This window comes from Hippopotamus amphibius, chromosome 14 (assembly GCF_030028045.1).
Source record: "Hippopotamus amphibius kiboko isolate mHipAmp2 chromosome 14, mHipAmp2.hap2, whole genome shotgun sequence".
In the NCBI taxonomy this organism is placed as follows: Eukaryota; Metazoa; Chordata; class Mammalia; order Artiodactyla; family Hippopotamidae; genus Hippopotamus; species Hippopotamus amphibius.
The window spans coordinates 12,131,377-12,155,077 of record NC_080199.1 but is presented as its reverse complement, the minus strand read 5'-3'; the positions used below and the strand labels follow the sequence as shown (position 1 = coordinate 12,155,077).

The 23,701-nt window shown below is 51.4% G+C and overlaps 1 protein-coding gene across 1 annotated transcript in view; it reads left to right on the top strand.

Annotated features, from left to right (window-relative positions):
• Positions 1–23,188, top strand: part of FARP1 (FERM, ARH/RhoGEF and pleckstrin domain protein 1) — a 297,915-nt gene extending 274,727 nt beyond the window's left edge. The window contains exons 18-27 of the mRNA XM_057707383.1: positions 4,244–4,481; positions 7,018–7,148; positions 12,860–12,928; positions 13,184–13,273; positions 13,919–14,001; positions 14,088–14,200; positions 14,672–14,835; positions 19,430–19,537; positions 19,944–20,095; positions 21,610–23,188. Coding sequence (XP_057563366.1) covers positions 4,244–4,481; positions 7,018–7,148; positions 12,860–12,928; positions 13,184–13,273; positions 13,919–14,001; positions 14,088–14,200; positions 14,672–14,835; positions 19,430–19,537; positions 19,944–20,095; positions 21,610–21,691 — 1,230 coding nt within the window. The 3' untranslated portion in view covers positions 21,692–23,188. The remainder of the gene's footprint in view (positions 1–4,243; positions 4,482–7,017; positions 7,149–12,859; positions 12,929–13,183; positions 13,274–13,918; positions 14,002–14,087; positions 14,201–14,671; positions 14,836–19,429; positions 19,538–19,943; positions 20,096–21,609) is intronic.
• The last annotated feature ends 513 nt before the right edge of the window (positions 23,189–23,701 follow it).

Sequence of the window (23,701 nt, the reverse complement as noted above, 5' to 3'; positions counted from 1 at the left end):
CCAAAGGCATCTCACAGTCCACACAAGCAAAAGAGGCCCTTACCTTTAACCTTGACCTTTGCCCTGCCGTCCAGGCTGTGACCTTCCCTCCCAGGCCCTGTCTCCCGGGGCCTCCACCTCTTGTGCCCTCTCCTTCTTCAACTTCTGCTGCTTCCCTCCCTCCGCCTCTCAGTTCTCTCTTTCCCGTATGACTCACCAGCTGCCTCTCGTCCTCCTCAACCACCATTTAAATCACAGCCAGACCGACTAGTCTCCAAACCCGCCTCGTCTCTCTGGGGTTTAGAGAATACAGTCCAAACTCTAAACCTGACGGAGAAAGCCTTCCCTAGACAGTCTTTGCAGATCCCTCACCCCCACCTCCCATCCTTCACATTCTACTCTGTGCTCCAGCCACCTTGAACCCCCCTCTCCAGGCACTCAGGGCCCTGCAAGCCACCTTTCTGAGCGGGGTGCGTGCCTTGGTTCGTTTGCTCATTAATGCGTGTGGGCAGCAGACGTCTCTGGAGCGCCCGCTTGTGTGTATCAGGCCCTGAGGATGTAGTGACAGGACAGATGCACTCTCAAACAGGGGACGGCACGTGTGAAAACACTGCCTAGAGCTACACGCACGCACACACATGCACACATACTTACACGTGCAACATGCCTGCACACACACAAGTGAGGGCACGTATAACTGGCAGAATCCAAATAAACTCTGGATTGTCCCAGTGTCAACGTCCTGGTTGGGATTTCGTGCTGTCGTTAGGCAAGATGTGAGCATCAGGGGAGGCCGGGTGAAAGGTGCATAGGACCCCCCCGTACTTGTCTTTGCAAGTATGAAATCTCTATATATGAATCTATATTTATATCCTTTAAGTCACAAAATAAACTCAACAGGGAGACCATGTCATAAAGGCCAAGATGGACAATAAGTCCAGGAGGAAAGAGGAGTCACGAACTCAGCCTGGAGAGCAGGGAAGGCCCCAGAGCTGACCCTGAAGGACTGGGCAGAGTTCAGGTGGGGGTCTTAGGAGGGAAGTGCCCTGTGCTGAGGCTCTGGGTGCCGGGGCCTGGCAGTTCGAGGGCAGGTTGTTCAGTGGGTGGCCCAGAGTGAGTAGCAAAAGGCCACGATGGAGGGCAGGAGGGGTCACACGCTAAGGGCCCCATGTGCCCTAACGACAAGTTTGGAGTTTGTCCTGATAGGGTGGACGTTCTTGTCATATTCCAAGCAACAGGGATGTGCCCAGTTACACTGGTGGAAGCTCCTTTCGGTGACACTCAAAAATCAGGGGTCAGGAGGTGGAGACCGAGACTCCGATGGAGACACCATTGCAGTGGCCAGAACTTGCTGTGACCAATGGGTGAAGCCAGGAACAGGCTTGCTGTTTTTAGGAGGTAGAATTGGTAGGACTTGGTGAAGGATTCAAAAAATGGGGGAATCTTCTCCACGCTTTTCTGTCCTGAGTAGCTGGCTGGTGGCAGCACTCATCCTGGGGTTAGAGAGTCACGGGGCAGCCTCAGGTGCGGCAGGGTCCTGGGTGGGTGTCTGGACTCACTGCGTTTCCAGCTCTTTGCAGAGCATGGGAGTGGGGACGCTGGGATTGGGAATCCAGATGTGGGAGTTAGCACACGGATAGCAAGCCCCCGTGTGGGGAGTATTGATGGAGTAAGACGTGAGGATGGCAGCTGCCATGAGGAATTCATTCCTCCTCGAATGCTTTCTCAGACTTCTTACCCTGCGTCTGTCTCCACCACCACCGGTTAAAGGAAAACCATATTCAGCAACACTTGTTAAAGATGGTGGAGCATCTGCATGTCTTCTTTGGAGTAATGTCTATTCAGGTCTTCCACCCATGTGTGGATTGGGTTATTTGCTTTTTTGGTATTAAGCTGCATGAGCTGCTTATATATTTTGGAGATTAATCCTTTGTCTGTTGCTTCGTTGGCAAGTATTTTCTCCCATTCTGATGGTTGCCTTCTTGTCTTGTTTATGTTTCTTTTGCTGTGCAAAAGCTTTTCAGTTTCATTAGGTCCTATTTGTTTATTCTTGATTTTATTTCCATGATTCTAGGAGGTGGGTCAAAAAAGATGTTGCTTTGATGTATGTCATAGAGTGTTCTGCCTATGTTTTCCTCTAGGAGTTTTATAGTGTCTGGCCTTACATGTAGGTCTTTAATCCATTTTGAGTTTATTTTTTGTGTATGGTGTTAGGAAGACATACAGATGGCCAACAAACACATGAAAAGATGCTCAACATCACTAATCATTAGAGAAATGCAAGTCAGAGCCACAATGAGGTATCATATCACCTCACACCGATCAGAATGGCCATCATCACAAAATCTAGAAACAATAAATGTTGGAGAGGATGTGGAGAAAAGGGAACTCTCCTGCACTATTGGTGGGAATGTAAGTTGGTACAGCCACTATGGAAAACAGTTTGGAGGTTCCTTAGAAAACTAAAACTAGAACTACCATATGATCCAGTAATCCCACTACTGGGCATATACCCAGAGAAAACCATAATCCCAAAAGAAACATGTACCATATGTTTATTGCAGCACTATTTACAATAGCCAGGACATGGAAGCAACCTAAATGCCCATCAGCAAATGAATGGATAAAGAAGATGTGGCATATGTATACAATGGAATATTACTCAGCTATAAAAAGGAATGAAATGGAGCTATATGTAATGAGGTGGATAGACCTAGAGTCTGTCATACAGGGTGAAGTAAGCCAGAAAGAGAAAAACAAATATTGTATGCTAACTCATATATATGGAATCTAAAAAAAAAAAAAAAGATACAGATGAACCCAGTGACAGGGCAAGAATAAGGATGCAGATGCAGAGAATGGACTGGAGGACATGGGGCTGGGGGGGGGCGGAGGGGGGTGAAGGGGAAGGTGGGATGACATGAGAGAGTAGCATAGACATATATATACTACCAACTGTAAAATAGATTGCTAGTGGGAAGTTGCTGTATAACAAAGGGAGATCAACTCAATGGTGGGTGATTGCCTTAGAGGGCCAGGATGGGGAGGGTGGCGGGGGAGTCGCGAGAGGGAGGGGATATGGGGATATGCATATAAATATAGCTGATTCACTTTGGTGTACCTCAAAAGCTGGTACAAGAGTGTAAAGCAATTATATTCCAATAAGATAAAGAGCTTTAAAAAATGATGTAAAATAATGTATAAGATTAAATATGTGAAAATTAAAAATAGTTTTAAAATGGGAAAAAAAAAAAAAAAAAGATGGTGGAGAGGCTATTCCGGACCGGTGCAGTAGGTGTGGGGACGCTGCAGTGGGGTTTCACAGCTGGGGAGAGAGCTTGGGCTCAGCTCCACGTGCAGCGGGGCAAGTGGAGATCCGCAGCCAAGGAGCAGCAGGGTGGGACTCAGGATGGAGAATTTCTGTGAGGAAACATCAGGGTCGTGAGGGGGGATTCTGGCTGAACCGACCTAACAGGATTCTCTGCTGAAGACAAGTGGGATGCTCAGACATCACCTGGGGGCATGGGGGATGCAGACCCCAATGTCAAGGGTGACAAGATATCCGGGGTGGAGGGTTCTGGTTGAACTGACTTAGCAGGGTTCTCACTAAAACTGGATTGTACAGGGAAGTGCACAGACAAGCCCGAGAGAAGGTTCAGAAGCCTGACGAAAATGTGCTCAAGCAAAGGATCTGGGTCAGAGCCCAGTAGAGAAGGGCCGAGTCTCCTTCCCATCCACTCTCTGGAATCCCGCAGAGCAGGTGTCTCATGGCAGATGGTCAGTTACTATACGAGCAGAGGGAGGGCGTTAAACAGAAATACGTATTTTTAACTATATGACGTTTATTGAGTGGCCCTGGCCTATTTGTCATTTTTTGACATTTAGAAGAAAACCCCAAGCTCCCCTGAAGGAGCTCCCATTTATTTCCCCTCAGTTTTGCCAGTCTTGTTTTAAAAGGCCATTTATACCTCTCATTTTATATATACATCTCAAATATGTTATAATCCCTGCGTATTTTAAACTGCTCAGTGCTTTAATAGAGCTTTTTACTTTCATCCTGAGAATTTAAAGCGTGAAATATTAAAAACATGAAATTAAATACATGGGATGAAATAATGAAAGCGAAGGTGACTTTTACATCTGAGTCAAACTGGGCAGACCACGTGGCTGAGCAGGACTCCGCCCCTTCTCCCCCTCTCCTCTCCCCATCCCCTGCCCCGCCCCTTCCCCTGCCCCACCCCCCCCCCTGTGTCTCACCCCCCAGCAACTGGCGGCTCATCTGTGGAAGCACAGCGAGGCCCTGGAGGCGCTGGAAATTGGCATCAGGGGCTCCCGGCGCCTGGAGAGCCTGTGCCGAGACTTCGAGCTGCAGAAGGTGTGCTACCTGCCGCTCAACACCTTCCTCCTGCGCCCGCTGCACCGGCTCATGCACTACAAGCAGGTCCTGGAGCGGCTGTGCAAGCACCACCCGCCCAGCCACGCCGACTTCAGAGACTGCCGAGGTGAGCGCCTTGCCGGTGGGGGTCTCGGGGATACTGTGTCCCAAGCCGGGTGGTTTAGCGCAAAGAACTCTGGAGAAGCTCCACTTAAGAGTTAGACCCTTCCAGGAAGCTTTCCTCCACCTACACGGTGGACACGCATCACTTTCCCTTGGATGGGCCACGGAGAACAGCTCCTAGTAAATACAACTGCTCATTGCTGTGGGGCATTTGTTAGGTCACCACAATAAGCACTTCACCTGTATTAACTTTCAGTCTTCACGAGATGCGTGCGAAACAGTGGTGAGCTCATTTTACATACGGGGGCTACTGAGACCAGAGAGGTTAAGGAAGCTGCCCAGAGTCACACAGCTGCAAAGCAAATGACTTGTAACCTAAACCCAGAACCCACATTCTTGACCATCCTGTCCTACTGACTCATGATGATATTAACCTCACTCAGCCCCTGGGCCAGGTACTCTGCCAGGTATCTTTCATACATTAGCACCTTTACTCCTTTAACAACCCCATGAGAGAAGTGTTGTTATCCCATTTCATGGATAAGAAGACTGAGTCTCAGAGGGCGTAAAGGACTTGTGAGTGTCCCTCAGTCGGCAAAGATCAGAGCTGGCATTCCAGACCATGCTTTTCCCACCGTGCCACACATCGTCTTTTTGAACCTACGTCCTCTGCCTCATGTTGTATGTGGTCTGTCACTGCCCGTGCTCCCTGGCCTGGCATTGTAGCCCCGTGGGGGCCGGGCCCCGAGGCCTGCTGCTGGGTTCCCTACACTCTGCGGCCAGTCTGTGCACAGAATGCACCCTCGGCAGGTGGCTCCTGACAGATGACATAAATTCCCACACGTGTCAGTATGTCAAGAGCTGTCTCTCTTACCTGAAGGATTCTAAACTTAATCTTAGTTTTTAGCAAGATTTGTCAGAGTAACTAAGACATTGGCAGTTCACGGAAGGGCAACAGAAATGGTTCAAGACGTGGTTTTGGCCTGTCCTAGACAGCAATCTTTAGAACGAACCATGCTGACTCACGCCTTGTGCCTTGGCGTGTTCTGTTCCTCCTGCTTGGACGCGTCGCCACCACCTCCTGGTACCCCCCCCCCCCCCCGCCCTCTGTAAGGCTCGGTCAGTGCCTGACCCTCGAGGCTGGGTGCCCTCCCCCCATCTAGCTTGTTCTCCCGTGTTGGCCGTCCCAGCTGGCTGTGCCTGGATGAGGTGACCCAGGGCCCTTCCCAGCTGCCAGGGCTCAGAGCTCTGCAGCTGTCTTACCCTGGAGAGCAAGGGACCTCTCTAGTTTTGCAAATGCTCTTCTCAGGCCAGCTTGCCTGGTTTGCCTTTTACTATTTTTGCTAAACAGTCCCCACTGAGAAAAGTCTGTCCTTGACAATTAAGTGGCAAAAGTGTTACTTAGCTGAAAATGTAAGGTGGCATTATTGTAGAAAGACGGGGCAAATCAAGGAATGTCTGAACATAGGTTTTCTGAACGTGAGGGATGCAGAGTCAGCAGCTCTTCTCAAATGCCTGCCCCATGAGCACCTAGAGCCAGGCTGCCACCCTTTTCCCTCTTGGACCCTCCGCACGCCCACCCCGTTAAACATTTGGTGCCCAGGAACTGTTTGTTGGACGGAACTGGCTGGTCACGTCTGAAGACAGAGCAAGCTCTGGGTTTGTCACTATGGCTGCGACAAGAAGCTTTCTGTGATAAGAAGCCAGGAGGCATTTCATGTGCACCCCCAGGGAGAAAGCAAGAAAAAGGAGTGCTTCCTGCCACAGCTGAGGGACTGGGGAGAAGGAGGGGTTTCGTGTCCCAAAGATCAAAGATCAGCAGACAAATGTTTCTTGCTTTCCCTGGACAAACAGACCAAAATGCTCAGCTACTGAGGGTGTGCCTGCCACCCAAACTGGTGCTAACAGGCCACCAGCTCCTTCTCCATACTGCCCATCGGTATAGGGGAGAGATGCCCACATTGGAAAATTTAGTTTTACAGTTGTTCTTTGCAACCATCTTGGAAAACGCTCTAAGTGTCTGCAGAAGGAAGAACCAGAGTGTGCCGGAATGTTCGTTACCCAAAAGTGTTGCACGATCAATGACACCCTTTGCCAGAAAGATCCCTCCTTTGCCCTAGATTTTTATGTGGCCTCTCTGTGCTCACTCTGCTCTGTTTTTTCCAGGTAACAGGGAGGGGAGAAAAATCTCTTTCCTGGGGACAAAATTCCAGGCACTCTTATATCCTCGCTGCTGCCCCTTTATGCCAACAAGTAATTCTAACTGAAGGACAGCTGTATACCACCGAGCTATGAAGGGAGGCATTGACATTTTCAAGATGGTTTTGGGGAAACTAAAGCAAAGCCAGTCAATACATAAAGTAAATCACTCAATTTTTCTTATTGAGAATTAGCAATGTTTTCCCTAGAAGGATGGCTTCTAACACAGTTCAGCTACGGGAGGATGTTACCCTGGAGAATTGAGCTTAAAGATGCTGGGGAAAAAAATGCCCCACACCTGCCATTAATGCTGCAGCTTTTGTGTCTGTTTCCTTCCTTAGCGGCTTTGGCAGAGATCACGGAAATGGTGGCCCAGCTTCACGGTACGATGATCAAGATGGAGAATTTCCAGAAGCTGCATGAACTCAAGAAAGACTTGATTGGCGTTGACAATCTTGTGATCCCAGGAAGGGTAAGAAGCCGTGCTCTCTGTATGCTTTGGAGGTAAAGCCAGAAAGACAACATTTAAGTGACTTAAATTTGAACCTTTTGAATATGGATACTCTCAAGTTAAAATATCCTCCTTCTGCAGTGGCTTCCTTCCCTGCAGGGGACAACTGGGAAAATGCCTTGAACATTACAGTAGCAGTTCAAAAATTTTGTGTTAGAAGAAGGTAAATTAATCCTTTGCCCTCATATGCTGCTTTTTCTCCTTATTGGTTGATATGCTTATTTACTTTTCTCCCCACCATAATCTGAGAGGATTTGAGATTATTTTTTTAAATTTAGGTAAATGAAAATGGAAGGTAAAGAAAAAAAATTGGGTAAAATGGTGATAGAAAGCAGAGAAAAAAATTAGTGCATGAAAGCATGTAATAAATTCCCATGTCAGAAAAGTAGTTTTTAAAGATGCAATTTACAGGGACTTCCCTGGCAGTCCAGTGGTTAAGACTCCGCACTTACATTGCAGTGGGCAAGGGTTCGATCCCAAGTTGGGGAACTAAGATCCCACATGCTGCATGGCATGACCACAAAAAAAAAAAAAAAAAAAAGATGCCATTTACATAATGTAATTTTAATTAGGAATTAAAATAACATTTTAGCCAGAGCACCATTCTGGGAGGGATACAAATCCACTTATCCTATTATTCCTTTACCTACCCTTATGAGTGACATGTAGGTCATTCACATAAAGACCAAACACGCTCCCTCCAGGCCAGTGGGCATTTTAAAAATACAGAGTAGCCTGCTTTTTGCCAGTTCTCTTCCTAGGAAGCAGTCATTGCCCAGAAATGAAAAATCCTAGTCAGTTGCTACATCTCATCGAATCTCTCGATGGGCACTTTCTCCACTGGCTTTTCCATCTCAAACTATACCTCCCCCAGGTTCAGACGGAGATGTTAGCCTCTGACATGCTGCATATCTGCCTTAATCTTCAGACAGGTATCCAGTGTGTCAGGGGCTTCTAGTTTTATCTGACAGGTTGCCTCCCCAGAACCTTGAAGTCTGTATAATTCAGGGAAGATGAGGGAACATCCCTCATCTTTTGGGTACTTGGGTCTCCCTGTTGGGAAGCCTAATTGCAAAGCTGACCAGAACCCCAGCTATAAAGCGTTGTCAAAAGAGTGGTGTGGTAAATGCTGGGCAGAACTTAAAGCTGGGGTTTACTTCAGCTCTGCTGGTGAGAAAATTCTGCCAGGACTCAGCACGTAACAGTCACGTTTATGGACTTCCTAGGTGGCGCAGTGGGTAAGAACCCGCCTGCCAATGCAGGGGACATGGGTTCGATCCCTGCCCCAGGAAGATACCACAAGCCACGGAGCAACTAAGCCCGTGCGCCACAACTATTCAGCCTGCGCTCTAGAGCCCGTGAGCCACAACTGTTGAGCCCATGTGCTGCAACTACTGAAGCCCACGTGCCTAGAGCCCATGCTCTGCAACAAGAGAGGCCACCACAATGAGAAGCCCGTGCACCACAAGGAAGAGTAGCCCCTGCTCTCCACAACTAGAGAAAGCTCGTGTGCAGCAACGAAGACCCAACACAGCCAATAAAATAAACAAATAAATTTATAAAACAAACAAACAAAAAAAAATCACGTTTACCCATCCATGCACATGCCTTTAAAGGCTTGTGGAATCAATGTAGTTTTCTCTTAACTCTGGATGTTATAAATATTTAGCATATTATGCTTTGTGGCAAACAGAGCATTTGTAAGGAACTTCTTATTTTGAGGGATAGTTTCCACGGTGCTATGAAAAGAGCAGTGGATTGGAGTAGGTGGCCCTGGGTTCAAGTTCTGGTTCCACCAGAACTAGGATGTTTCCCTTGCTGGAATGTTCCTTCCCTTCTGTAACATGGGGATCATACCTTCTGTCATAGGTCATACGGATCAGATGAGATTTAAGGTGCAAAACTAGCACAATAAATATGAGTTATCTTCCTCTTCCCCCACCTACACTTATTTGAGGACACTAAGTATATGCTTATTATAATGTAATTGAGTACACAGCACAGCATTGTAGAAGAACCCAGAAGCATTTCACCAGATATGGGCTGGTCACCCCACCAACTGACCAGATGATCTGGGCAAGTTCCTTACTCATTTTGCCCCTCAGTTTCCTAATCTGAAAAATAGGGATGAATTTACAGGCTCACATATGCAGCTCATAGAAGCACCCAGCCCGTGTCAGGCTCACACCACGTGCTACACAAATGCAGGTCGTTACTATTGATGAAGCTAAAGTCAGAATTGGGGTGCTGGTTACACACTGCAGACCCGCCTTTCTGCACATCCTTTTGTTCATCAGGCTGCCTCATGGCCACTCACTGTTTCAAAGTCAACCCTGACGAAAACAGGAGGGAGGGATCCAAGACCCTCAGGGGGCCAAGTTCTAAGATGGGCCGTTCCACACACTGAGGCCAATTCATCATCTTTTTTTTTTTTTAAGTCTTTATTGAATTTGTTACAATATTACTTCTGTTTTATGTTTTTGGTTTTTTGACCAGGAGGCTTGTGGGATCTTAGCTCCCCCACCAGGGATTGAACCCGAGCCGCCTGCATTAACCACTGGACCGCCAGAGAAGTTGCCCCCCAACCTTTTTTTTGTTTTTTAATTTTAAATTATCGAATAACCTGATGAGTGGAAAGAAGGCTCTGACAGATTTATCTACATGTGGAATTTGAAAAACTGAGATTTAAAGGTGAGCAGCTAATGTTCAAGCTGCCTGCAGTCTCATTCCTAACACAGCTTTCAGGCCTAATCCTGCCGCCCTCCTGCTGGGGTCAGGTTGAGGTGAGGTCCTGTCCTGGAAGGCAGGGTTTTTTCCCCTGAGGCAAAAGGCCCCAGCACACTCTGGCCTGAGCCAGGCCCCTGGGGTGTGTTTTCTGTCCTAGGAATTGTGTGCCTGAGAGTTCTTTCAGGAGGGTAGCGGGGGTTCATTTGGATAAAACTCAGAATCCTGGATATTGTGAATTTCATTACAGAAGGAAGCAGCTTGAGCTTAAGGATATTAAGGACCTTTTCTTTTTCTCCCATTTCATGGTTTTGAAAACAAAACAAAGCAAACAAAAAAACCCACTCTGGGCAGGAGGCATTTTCCATCTCCAGCCCTGAGACATGGATGTGAGTCCACAGCCCTTCCGTGGAAGCCCCGCCTTCCCCTTCCCACATCCCTAAGATGCGTTAAGAAAACGCACAAATATAACAACATCAAACGTCTGAGCTGGGAAGAGGAGTGACAGCACAGTAGGGTCACCACTCCTCGTTCTCTGACCCCCTTCAGTGATGAAAGCAGTCCCCAAACACCGCTTCTTCATACTGTACTGTTGCTGTCTGATAGCATCCATCCCATGGACCAGCAAAATATGTCAGTTAAATCGCCAGCAGATGTCGTCTTTGATTGACATTTCACAAAAGACCAAAGAAACAGTCAGGCTGTGCAGAGTCTGTAGCATCCAGATGAACTGGTGAATCCCTATTCTTGGCTCGTTAGCTACCGTGGTCACAGGAAAACTGTGGCAGGTGTTCAGGGATCTATTGCTGTGTAACAAACAACCCCAGTACTTAGTGACTGAAAACAACCTTTTAGTATATGTCACGGTTTTGTGAGTAGGGAATGGGCAGGGCTTGGCCTGGTGATTCTTCTTGCTCCGTGGGGCACTGATAGAGGTCCCAGATGGGCTGGCCTGGAGGGGCCAAGGCTTACACTTGGCAGAGACGGCTGGAGGCTGGGCTCAGCTGGGACCGTGCACCTGAGAGCCCACGAGGGGCCTCCCCAGCGTGGGTTCAGGGTGGTCTCACTGCTTGCGTGCAGTTCATCGTTCCCAGAGCAAGTCTTCCCAGGGACAAGGCGGAGGCTACATGTAGTTTTATGACCTACTCTCAGAGGTCACACAGCATCACTTCTATACGTTATTCGTCAAATCTGTCACCGGTCCACCCACATCCAAGGGAAGGGGACAGAGACCAGCCTCTATGGGAAGAATGTCAGAGCTTGCAGCTGTGTTTTAAAAGCAGTTCTGTGGAAAGACAGTTTGGCGGTTCCTTAATAAGTTAACCATAGAATTTCCATATGACCCAGCAATTCCACTTCTGGCTATATACCCCAAAGAACTGACAGTAGGTATTCAAACAAAAACTGAAACATGAATATTTAAAGCAGCACTGTTTAGAGTAGCCAGAAGGGGAAACAACTCAAATGTCCATCAGGAGGTGACTGGATAAAGAAAACGTGTTCTCTCCATGCAGTGGAATATTCAGCCTCAGAGAGGAATGAAGTTCTGACACCACAGTGTGGATGAACCTTGAAAACATTATGCTGAGTGAAATAAGCCAGACACAAAAGGCTACATATTACATGTTTGATTTATATGAAATATCCCAAATAGGCAAATCCATAGAGACAGAAAACAGATTGATGGTTGCCAGATGCCAGGGGAGGGGGAAGTGGAGCATGAGAAATGGTGAGCGATTGCTTAATGGGGACGGGGTTTGGGTGATGGTACGTTCTGGACCTAGATAGTAGTGATGAATGCACACTGTGAACACACTAAAGGTCACAAAGGGTAAGTTTTATGTGTATTTTACCACAGTTTTTTTTTGTTTGTTTTTTTTATGTAATTTTTTTTTTTTTTAGAACTTTTATTGAGATACAGTTAACATACAATAAACTGTATATATTTAGAGCGTACAATTTGGTATCCCAATCTCCCAGTTCATCCCTCCCCAACCCTCCCCGCTTTCTCCACTTTGGTGTCCATATGTTTGTTTTCTACATCTGTGTCTCCATTTCCGCCTTGCAAACTGGTTGATTTGTACCATTTTTCTGTAGTCCGCATATATGTGTTAATACATGGTATTTGTTTTTCTCTTTCTGACTCACTTCACTCTGTATGACAGTCTCCAAGTCCATCCATGTCTCTAGAAATGTCCCAGTTTCCTTGCTTTTTACAGCTGAGTAATATTCCATTGTATATATGTACCACATCTTCTTTATCCATTCATCTGTCGATGGACATTTAGGTTGCTTCCATGTCCTGGCTATTGTAAATAGTGCTGCGATGAACATTGGAGTCTACCACAGTATTTTAAATGATAGTTTTGTGGGGTTTCTTTATTTTTTTAAGTGACCCTGAATGGTCGGTGCCCTCAGGAGTTTATAGTCAGGGGGAAGAGTTCCTTAGACACAAGTGCTTCTGGCGCTTTTATCCTAGAACACAGTTACTGGTTTTTCAGAACCAGGTTTGAAGTCGGGGAGGAGATTCCTCTCTTCCTAGTTCTCTCCTAAGGCATATCTGTCTTCCTGGTGCCCTGCTGCCACTTTGTATCCATCGGGGGTCCTTGTCACCTCTTCACAGCCATGAGCCCGCAGGGCCTGGGGGGTTAAGCGCACAGTTACAGGTCCGAGGGTGAACCAGCCCCACTGCCCAGGCCAGTGGACCTCTGACCGCCAGCTTCTTCTCTGGGAGTGGAGCCAAAGCTAGTCCCCGCCTTGTAGGTTGCTGGGCAGGAGGGGAGCTTAGAGGCAGCACAGCGCGGCATTCAGTAAATAGGTGCTACGATAGCTACCGTTTTTAGCGTGAAAGGGACCACGATGTGCGGGTGCATCTGGCACGGCATTGAATCTGCACTGATGCAGGTTTGCAGGCTCTGAAGCCGCTCGTGGGTGTGTTTTCTCTGCAGGAATTTATCCGCCTGGGCAGCCTCAGCAAGCTCTCCGGGAAGGGGCTCCAGCAGCGCATGTTCTTCCTGGTAAGTGCTGAGAGCGGTCTGTCTTCACGATGATGGGTGACTCGTGGGCCCAAGGAACCAGCAAGGGTCACAGGGCAGGGCCTTGGCCACCCCAGAGTGGGTACTGGGGAGGCAGGAGGAGCAGCCAGAGCTGCTCAGCCTGGAGTTGTTGAGATCCAAGAACTGTCATGCCCGATCCTGAAAACATAGTTCCTGTACTTACTGGTTTCAGACAGAGCCTGTTCATTTCAGCCACCCTTGTCCTTGTTCTTCTAGTTCAACGACGTCTTGCTATACACGAGCAGGGGGCTGACGGCCTCGAATCAGTTTAAAGTCCACGGGCAGCTCCCGCTCTACGGCATGACCGTGAGTATGCACCGTGGGCACCGGGCGAGGGCCTCTGCCTCTGGGCTGCCTGCGGGGTGCAGGAGCCAGTGACAGCACATGAGGAAAGAAAGAAAGGACTTGACAAGGAAGTGAGAGCATCACAGGAGCTGTGAAAAGCTTGGGCCTTGTTAGGTCTCCCGGGACATCACTCCCCCTGCACGTGGGATGCACGGCTATGTTCCTTCCGGAATCAAGTGTGGAGGCAAGCTGCTGTGGGCACGTGGTATGAACGTGCCTCTCTCTTCCCGGTGCGTGGCCCTGGGGCCCTGAGAGGCCATCCTTACCGTCCACGAGGAGTAAAGACCAGGAAGCGGCCTTTCTCCCGAGAGGTCCAGTGGACGGGTCTCCATGCTCTGTGATCTTTGGTGGCCGAGGCAGGCAGGGCGCCAGTGTGCGCAGGAGTCTTTCCCTGGCCTTTCCCCACATGCTCCTCAGTGGTTGGGTAGAGGGAAGTTTATGGCTCTGCGGAAAAAATATAATGCCTTGTGACCTTGCTTTCTCCCTCCTGACTGGGGTTTTTCTGACTCGGTTCCTCCGAGCTGTAGCCAGTTCGGGGAACCTTTGAAAACGCGCTGAGTGGCCTGCCCCCTGCTGGGCAATAACTTGTGCACACGCGCCCCACAGGTCGAGGAAAGTGAAGACGAGTGGGGGGTGCCCCACTGCCTCACCCTGCGGGGCCAGCGCCAGTCCATCGTCGTGGCTGCCAGGTAACTCGGGAAGCCTGACCTTTGATGTCGGTACTCCTTTTCCATCGCTGTGGCCTGAAAATACCTGACGTCCATCTCTCCTTCAGTTCTCGGTCCGAGATGGAAAAGTGGGTGGAGGACATACAGATGGCCATTGACTTGGCTGAGAAAAGCAGCGGCCCCGCCCCCGAGTTCCTGGCCAGCAGCCCCCCTGACAACAGTAAGTGTGCAACGCAGAGGCCGGGGAGGGGGGAGGGGAGGATGGCTCTGACTGTCGGAGGGCATCTTCTTGCACTGAAAACTGTCTTACCGATGCGTCCCATATCCACAGTCTACATTTGTGTTCTAAGCTAAAAAATGAAGGAACTTACTTTTTCTGAAAGTTAAAAAAACAAACAACCTTAAAACAGCATGAGCGAGCAGAGAAAGCATCTTTCCTGGGCCAGCACTGCTGCCTTGTCAGCGTCTGGGGGGAGAGAAAACTGTCAGGGGCTCCCCGGCAGAGGGGCTGGCGAGACGGGCCCTGGCGTGGGGCCCCGGCCAAGCCCTCGCTGCTGGTGTGAGTTCCTGCTCCGTGGGTGCCTGGGGCCCCCCAGCCTTCCCGTCCCATTCGGCCCCTGGGTGGGGGCGGGAGAGGGGTCCCCCTCCGGCTCAGCAGAGATGGAAGCGCCGCCTCTTGCCGCCCCCGCAGAGTCCCCCGAGGAGGCGGTGGGCGACCAGGAGTCGGAGGACGACCTGAGCGCCTCGCGCACCTCGCTGGAGCGCCAGGCGCCGCACCGCGGCAACACCATGGTGCACGTGTGCTGGCACCGCAACACCAGCGTCTCCATGGTGGACTTCAGCGTGGCCGTGGAGGTAGGGCCGGTTTGGGGGGGGTGGGGGCGGCCACGGGCGCCAGCCTCCTGAGCGTGCGCGCTCCCCGGTGCCCGCGGCGGCCGGCCTTGGCCTTCGTCTGTCCCCAGGCTGCCTGTCCCGCGATGTTTCTTTTGCTCTCCGGGCCCTCTCCCCCATGCCCTCCCCTCTCGCGGAGTGGGTCGTAGGGCAGAGGCTGTCCGTGCGTGTATTCGCGTGCCGTGCTTGGAGCAGCCCCTGGAATCGGGCGCGGGGAGGCAGTGTGGTCGGAGAGTTGGTGCCCGCCAGGACCACAGCAGGTGTAGTTCATGGGAGAACCTGCGAGAAGCCGGCTCTTGGAGCATCCCTGAGAGCTGGCTTGGGTGATGGGACTCTGCCCATATTGCGACCGTGAATGGAGTTTGTTTGGAGACCAACCCCATTCCCTAAGCATCTTCCAGTCTGGGTCCATAATCCCTAACCTATCAGAAAATGCGAAGCCCAGAAAGCTCTAAAGCCGCGAAGTTCTCGTCCTCTCCCGTTGACAGCAGAAGCAGACCTGACCGACGAGGAAGCTGTTTCCCCGTGTCGTGGGCGTGTCCCGTGTTCCGACACAGTCACTGTGACCCCACTGCCTGGGGTGCCGTAGAGAAGAGGCGCTGGCTTGTTCTTCTAAAACCTGACAGGTTCTGAATTCCTAAGTGTGCCTGGCCCGGAAATGTCACGTGAGAGGTGGGGAGCCCAGAATAGTGGGCTTTTGGGACCAACAGTATGTGTTGGTTCAGATATGCCAAACATCTTTCTTGCTGGATATTCGATAGGGATTCTCTGAGATTGTTCTCTAGAAGTGACCTTCACAGTTCCAGGGAACTGCTTTTGTCGCGTCTCTCTGCTGCAGATAATGTTCTAAAACCCACGCTTCCTTCTCAAAACATCTCATCCTCAGGGGGCTGTGTCCCGCCACGTGGCGCTCCTCCGCTGTGCCTGGCCTGTGGGTGGGCTGGGCTGGCAGTGAACGTCCCCCCCACTGTGGGAAGGGGGTGGGAGGTTTGCTGTTCCCATCCCTCCCTTCGCACGTTCACTGCATCTGTTGGCCAAGTTTGCCAACTGGAGACTTCTTTCAGGGAACGGGGATCTTTCCAGCAAGGAGAGAGCAGGGAAGAAGAGCCAGTGACAAAAATTACCTGATCCGATCTGTTCTGTCCAGGGTGGTCCAGTGAGGCCAGGGGAAGGGCAGAGCTGTGCGGGAGAAATCCTCTTTTCCTCGCTTTATGCTCACCTTCGCGATGTGTCATCAGGGCTTTCGAGGCGTGGGAATTTGGTAGGTGTGAAACTTCCTCCTTAATCCGTGGAGGCACGCAGGCCATTCAGGAACGCGGCCCAGACACGGCTCCTCAAGCCCAGCCCTCTGGGGTGACAGGCTGCACGAGTGCAGTCCCGTGCGTGCGTGGTCAGCCAAACAGCGGAGCCGAGGGAGTCCACTGCGGCCGCAGGCCAAATCCTGCCCATCCACGAAGAACGGGGTTTTCCATTTTTGAGTGGTTATTACAGATGTCTTTGATGTTGCCCCCTTGGCCCAAAAAGCCTAAAAGGGTATGCGGCCCTTTGAGGAAAAGTCTGCTGGGAGCTGTAGCCCACGGGCGCGAGCCCTAGGCCGGTATGGTTTGAGGGTGGCAGTGATGCAGCTTAGATCCTCACGGACCTGGCGCGTCTGTCACTCTGTCCGTGTCCCTTCCTTGCCTGACCCCCCTTCCCAAGGTGCACAGCTCCTGTCCAGCGTCCGCGGTGGCCTCTGTGGGCGCCACGTGCCCCGGGATGACTGGGGGATGGGAGCGGGAGGACGTGCCTCCTTCCTTCTCGATGTGCTTTCTCACCGTCCACGGCCCCAGATTCTCTGTCTTCCTGTTCTGCCTTGTGTGGGGCTCGCGCAAGCAGAAGCGAGGGATGGGCATGTTGGGGGGTAGCCTGAAGCTGAGCGGGCCTCCCCACAGAGCCTGGAGGCCGAGCCAGGGGCCTACGCTGCCGCGGGGGTGCTGATGCTGGAATGGCCAGTGTGAAGCCTCTCATGGGCGGTAGGGCCAGCAGAGGGTTCAGGGGGGAAATGATCAAAGCTGTGCTTTAAGACTGGCGTTGGGAGGCAGTGGTGACCAGGGAGAGAGGAGGGTGTGAGCCGTCTCAACACAGGTGAGGACCGGGAAGATGGGGGGAACCGCAGTGAGAGGGAGAATTAGGGGTGGGGACTCTCCATTTCCTGTGGCTGCCATAAGACAGGATCAGACACCGCTTAACAGCAGCAACGTATCCTCTCACAGTGCTGGAGGCTGTAAGTCCAGGATCAAGGTGTCGGCAGGGTCGACCGCTTCCGGAGGCCCTGAGCGAGGATCTGGTCCAGGCCTCTATCCTGACCTCTCGTGGTTGTCAGCCACCCTTGGTGTTCTCTTTGGCTTGTGGACACATCACTACAATCCCTGCCTCTGTCTCACTTGGCGGGGGGTTGGGGGTGTCGTCGTCTCCTGTGTATCTGTTAAAAAGGCCTCTTCTTCTGAGGACACCAGTCCCTGGGGTTAGGACCCACCCCACTCCAGTGCGACCTTACCTTGGTTGTATCGACAAAGACCCTGTTTCTAAATGAGGTCACCGTCACAGGTATTGGAACTTAGGGCAAGCCTGTCTTCTGGGGGGACGTGACTCAACCCCCAAGATGGAACGCGCAGTTGGGAGCCGAGAACAGGGAGAGGCCTTCCTCCCGTCCACGAGAGGCGGCCGCACGTGGAGACAGACCCAGAGGTCATTTGTGTAGACAAAAGGTTCAGGCTCTTGAGAGCAGTGACAGGAAAGAGGGGGACAGAGTTTAGGAGGCATGTGACCTAAGAGACTGAAGTGTGGCTGGGAGGGAAGCCCACGGGAGCAGGAGGTTTAGTGCGGTTGGCAACTTGGGAGGCCGCTGGGACAATGGGGAGGATGGAAAGACCAGTGGATGCAGTTATTAAGAAGCATCTAATCTATTAAGATGGCAGAGCTAGAAGGACCTACTCAGAGCTTATACCCTGGCGTGTTCCAGGAGGATTCAAGGCTGCTGGCAGAAGTTAAGAGTGTGCTCACTACCTGCCTTGGAAAAAACACTGGCCCGGAACCTGGTTCATCGGTGAAGGGTGTAAACCACACTGTGGGTGGGACTGGCTATTGTTCCAATAGCTGGAGGAATTTACTTGACTGGTATGGAAATAAGAAGTACAAGGAAAGGAAAATGTGCTACTCTCCTTTCTCCACAGTGAGGCTTGCGTGTAACCATGCGTGCAGAAGCACCCCAGCCCCGCTCTGGCTGCCACCAGCACCTGCTGGAACTCAGAGCTCCCCTTTCGCATGCCTTTCGCCAGTGGGTGAGTGGCAGCCAGAAGGGACGATGGCACTGTGTCTGTGGTGCCCCCGGCCACAGGGACAGCTCTGCTTCCTCTGTTCTCACGGCCTAACACACTGCCTGCCCATCAGACTGCGGGCAACTTGCAGCCAGAGCTGTTGCAACTCTTTCCCCAGGGGTCTGACTTAAGAATGCCTAGTGGATTAAATACAGGTTACAGGAATGTCTCAAAGGGATAGAATGAAGTAGATGTGGGTGTATCTACATTTTTTCTTGTGGTGAGTTTGCCCATTTCACCATCTTGAAGCGAACCATTGAGTGGCAGTGACTACGTTCACAAGGCTATGTGACTGTCCCCATCCATTCATTGAGTCTTCCTGGTGATGAGCTGCTGGCCTGTCAGGGACACAAATGAGGCCTCTCAGTGTCTTCTGAGAGGTGACACAGGGGCGCACGGTGATGCTCTGTGCGGGCAGCTCCTGCGGGCCTGGGAGACCAGGGAGCAGCTCCGGAGTTTACCAGGACGCCCAGATGCCTGTCTCCACCAGTGTTGTTGTGCAGGGTGGAGGAGGGGCAGGGAGGCTCCGCGCTGAAGCCCAGCGTTCCGGCCCGGGCCACCAGGTGGCGGTCAGGAGCTGCCGCTGGCACCCAGGGGGATGGGTCCTTCCCACGGGTGCCGTGACAGGCACCACCAGCTGGACAGCTCTGTCTCCCCGTCCTGGAGGTCAGAGGTCTGGCAGTCAAGGTGGCAAGAGGGCTGAGCTCTGCCTGAAACCTGAGTGGCAGGACGCCCCCTTGCCTCCCCGGCTCCCTCCCGGGGGTCGCTGGCCAGCCTGGGTGTCGTTTGGCTTATAGACGCAGCACTTGAGTCTGCCTCCGTTGTCACAGGCTCCGCCCTGTGTCTGTCTCCTTTTTCTAAGGACGCCAGCCATAGTGGACATGGGCCTACCTTTACTCCAGGACGAGCGCCTCCTAATTCTACATCTGATGACCTTCTTTCCAAATAAGGCCACTGTCTGAAGCAGTGAGCGGGAGGGGAGGGACTTCAACCCCTAACAGGTGACAGGAAAATTAAACCAGCCTCACACTGGACTTCTCCCCCTCCCAGGGAGAAAGGCCCTTCCCCTAAGGCATTCTCAGGAAGCCCGTGCACAGAACCGTGGCCCCTGCGGGGGGGGCCCGGACAGTAACACTGAACTGTCCTTCCCCCGGACCAGGGGTGCCCGATCTATGCTCCCTACAGGCCTGCTTGTCTTGCAGAATCAGTTGTCTGGGAACCTGCTGAGGAAATTCAAAAACAGCAACGGGTGGCAGAAGCTGTGGGTAGTCTTCACAAACTTCTGCCTGTTCTTCTACAAATCGCACCAGGTATGTGCCCAGGGTGGGGGCTGGGGAGAGCCTGAAGGACTGTCCTGCGGCACCCTCCCTTACTCAGGGCAGGGCAGGCAGCGTTCCTCTGGAAGGATGAAGAATTTGACCACTGAGCCGCCCAGGCAGGCCTGGAGGAGCCAGGTGTCAGAGGGGGGCCTGCCACGGCCATCAGAGACCCTCAGCTCCGTGAGAAGGCTGACATTATCCATTTTGCTGAAGGGCTGCTTCCACCTTGGAAAGGGCCATTTGTCTGCTGGTTGGACAAGGGAGGAGGGATGATGTCACAGGTGGCCGATGTGCTGTGGTCCAGCGAATGAACCAGGCCAGGCCCTCAGCCATGACCAGCTGGTGCGGGGAGGCTCCACGTCTGTGGCCGCCTCCCACCTTCTGTGCCCGCTTCCAGGACAATCACCCCCTCGCCAGCCTGCCTCTGCTTGGATACTCGCTCACCATCCCCTCGGAGTCCGAGGACATCCACAAAGACTACGTCTTCAAGCTGCACTTCAAGTCCCACGTGTACTACTTCAGGGCCGAAAGTGAATACACATTTGAAAGGTAAATGTCCCCCTGCACAGGGCACCTGCAGAGAAAGGACACTCTTCTTCTGAGCAACAGGCTTTCTCCCAAGTGAATAAGTCGGTAAGGCCTTCTTAGCAGCAGGTACTTGCGGCCGGGGCCTTTACCTCCTTCCAGAATGGGCATGTCATTCTAATCCTGCCACTTGCTTAAAATGAAAGTATTTCATAAGATTTGGTTTCCATCTGCCCAACACGCATTCGTGTCTATTTTCACAAGAGCAAGTGGAACCGTGACTTTCCCTGGGAAACATCAGCCCATAACCTGTACACTACTTTAGGCCACATGTGGCCCACTTTTCAATCTTTAGCTTGTGTTTTTGAGTCCACAGCTGCAGTAGCTGCTTAGAGCCCTGGCCAAATGGCTAGTAACTTTCAGGTCAAAAGACCACATGAGGAAGGAAAAAAGCAATCCCAGTGCCTCTTACAGAGACCCCCGGGCAGTGGTCTTCCTTTAGCCAAGAGATAAAAGGGAAAGAGCCAGGCTATCTCACTGGACCACGTTCAAGTACTCTGGGACCTGCATCCTGGAGCAGGCTGTGAAAGCAGTTGTCACTGCTGAACCACCACAGGGGATGGGGGGGGGGGGGGGGGGGGCGGGACCGCCTGGGAAAACAAACCAGGGCAACTGTTGCCACCCCCCCATTAGGGAGAAACTTTTCTCCTGACCCCACACGGGTTTCTTATCAATGGACCAGTTACCCGCGCACAAACCCTAGTAAAGTCGCTACAAACAGCGCGGGGGTTTAAAGCCAGGGTCGAAGCTGCCCATGACACCACTGAGCGGTCCCTAAGCTACACTGCTCAGAAAGTGAATCCAGGGGCCAGCACACCTCGAACTGGATCCTGGACCACCGAGGTGTCGTCAGTGTTGTGGCCAGGGTAACATAGCCTTGCAGTGATAAAGCCCTGGCATTAGGCAATTTCTAAAGCCCTGTAAGCTCCACCAAGGCAGGAAGCTGGGGCCACCCCAGGTGTTCAGCAGCGGGCACTACTGACATTTTAGAGCAGATGATGCTTTGTTGTTGGCGGGGAATTCTTACCAGTAGCCTGGGTCTCTGCCCACCAGTTACACCGCAAATGTACCAATTTATGAAATGGGACGCCCACGAAGTGGGATGGGCTGCATCCTACTGTCCTGAGGAGGAGCGAGGGCTCTCCTCTCACTGCCCTGAAGGGAGTGTGCCCTACACCCCACCTCAGGCACTTCCACAGCACGAGCCGGCCCAGCTCAGTGGTTCTCAAAGTGTGTTCCTCAGGGGTACCTGGAGAAAGCCTCAAACCCACTTTCATTTACCTGGACGCTAGGAGTTCGTTTAAGATCTCTTCTCCTACAACAGCAGATGATACACCAGGCAGTGTTAGGTCACGCTGTGGCTTTGGAAGTAATGACCATCAAGGGTTACGAAGCGGTAATGAACATGAAAAGCAAATTTCAGAGACGGGGATTTACAAAAAGTGGCCCCTGATGGTTATTTTGCTTTCTTGTCTTAGATGGATGGAGGTGATCCGAAGCGCCACAAGCTCGGCCTCCCGTGCCCACGTTCTGAGTCACAAAGAATCTCACGTGTATTGATGGCGGGACGGGACACATGTGTTGATTGTTTTAGCAGTGGCGACTTTCCCAGAAGACGTTTCCTTTCTTCTGTATTAATGAAGCCTAGTAAAATTAACACCTGTCTGGAAAACGAAAAACATGGTTTCACAGCAACTGTCATGTCTCCACAGACCCATTTTAAACCTTGTCTTTTCCGCTGTTAATTTCTCATCTGAACGGGGACCGCGCCCCTGCCTCCAATGGGGGTGGGGGGGTCTCAGCCGTCATTCCCTTGGTGGGCTGTCTTCAGCTTGTGCCAGTATTAAAACATTGTCATGGATATAGTGCCAAATGACATTCTGTCCTCCCTAACTGCACCTTAAAAGCAGTACAAACATATCCGTTCCACCAAAAGACAGGGCAAGTGCTCTTTTTTAAAAAAGAAAAAAAAGATAAACTTTTCTGATTTTGATTTCTAGGCTGCTGCGTTTTACAAAATAGATTTTCCAGTGTGTGATACACGTGGCACAGTCTTAAGCAAATGAGATCATTTTCAGATTTTTTTCTCAATCTTTCTACTTTTATAATAATAGGAAATTAGTAGGATTTACTTCTTTGATAAATGAGCAATTTGCAGCATCCTGTGTTCCACTGGGGGCTTCAGGCTCCAGTGAAACGTTGGTTCCCAGACCTCCTTCTTGGCACAAGTTGACCAAATTGCTTACGTGATGGCTATTTACACAGTGTAGTGGGTTGTTTTCTGTTAAGAGCAGCACAGCTCCAGTGCGCTCTCTGGACTGTCCGTGTACTGAGTGGTGTATCCGAGGGGAGGGTAGTAAGCCGTGGTGTGTTTGCTGTCTGTTTCACAAGCATGAGAACCTGTGTGTCAGTGACCAGGGCCATCTGTGCTGTGTTACGTTGTGGAGCGTGTCCGAGCTTCCCGTGGATTCAGGAGCTCTGAGTCCCGGCGCACAGTCCCCCGACTCCCGTGATCATACCTGTATCCTACTGCAACTGTGGTCTGGAACTGCACACTCGATAGTAGTATATATATATATCGTGCCTGTCTTCACAAACCATTCTTCTCCTTTTTATACTCACCCCCCACCCCCACCCCCCAGGCCTGGGGTATGGACATATGACATTGCACATCCTTGAGGGTCGGACGACACAGGGAACAGGGTTCCAGTAACTGCTGGGCTCCCTCGTCAAGATCCATTCGCCTGTTCTCCGTGGGCACTGAGTGGCTACTATCCCCTTGGCACGGTCAAGCCCTTCCTGATGCAGCCCCCAGAGGGGGCGACCCACCCACCAAGGTTCCCTTCCAGTGTCCCGCACCGTGGCTGGGGGCCCTTACCTGGGACGATCCTGACTGTGGGGCTGTGACCAGCGTAGGTGGAAACATACAGATGGATGAGTAGCTCAAGATGTGTGACTCATTTGCCTTACAATCTGTACAGATGGTTTTAAGTACTAACAAAAGGGAATAAAAATACCTCACGCCACAATCCAGCATACTGAAGTTTTAAGGCAAAACCACCAGCCTTGTCTCTTGTCTTTAATTGCGTCTCGGGCGGGTCACTGCAGGGTGGGGTGAACAGACTGAACCTGCTCCTTAAGACCAGGTATTTTGGAAAACTTGATGCGTGACACTTTTCACTGCTTCTTCCAACTCGGGACTGGGGAAGCAGATTATTTCCAGAATACAAGGGGTGAGGGTGGGGTGAGGAGGGAAGCATTTGACCCCAGTCCCTGGACAGCCACGATGGCAGAACTGTGAGCTTCTCTACAAGGCGGAGGAACAAAGCGGTCTCCTCGTCAGTCTTCCGCTCCCAGCTGTGACTTCAAAGAAAACCTAAGTGCAAATCAGTTGGGTGATTCAGACCACTCCCAAACTGCCAGAAACAGACGGAGTTTGAGAGACTCCCCTCTGTCTCAGTCCATTCAGGCTTCTGGAACAAACATACCGTCCCCTGGGTGGCTTATAAACAAGTACCTTTCTTCCAGTTTGGAGGCTGGAGGGCCAAGATCAAGGTCCTGGCAGATGCG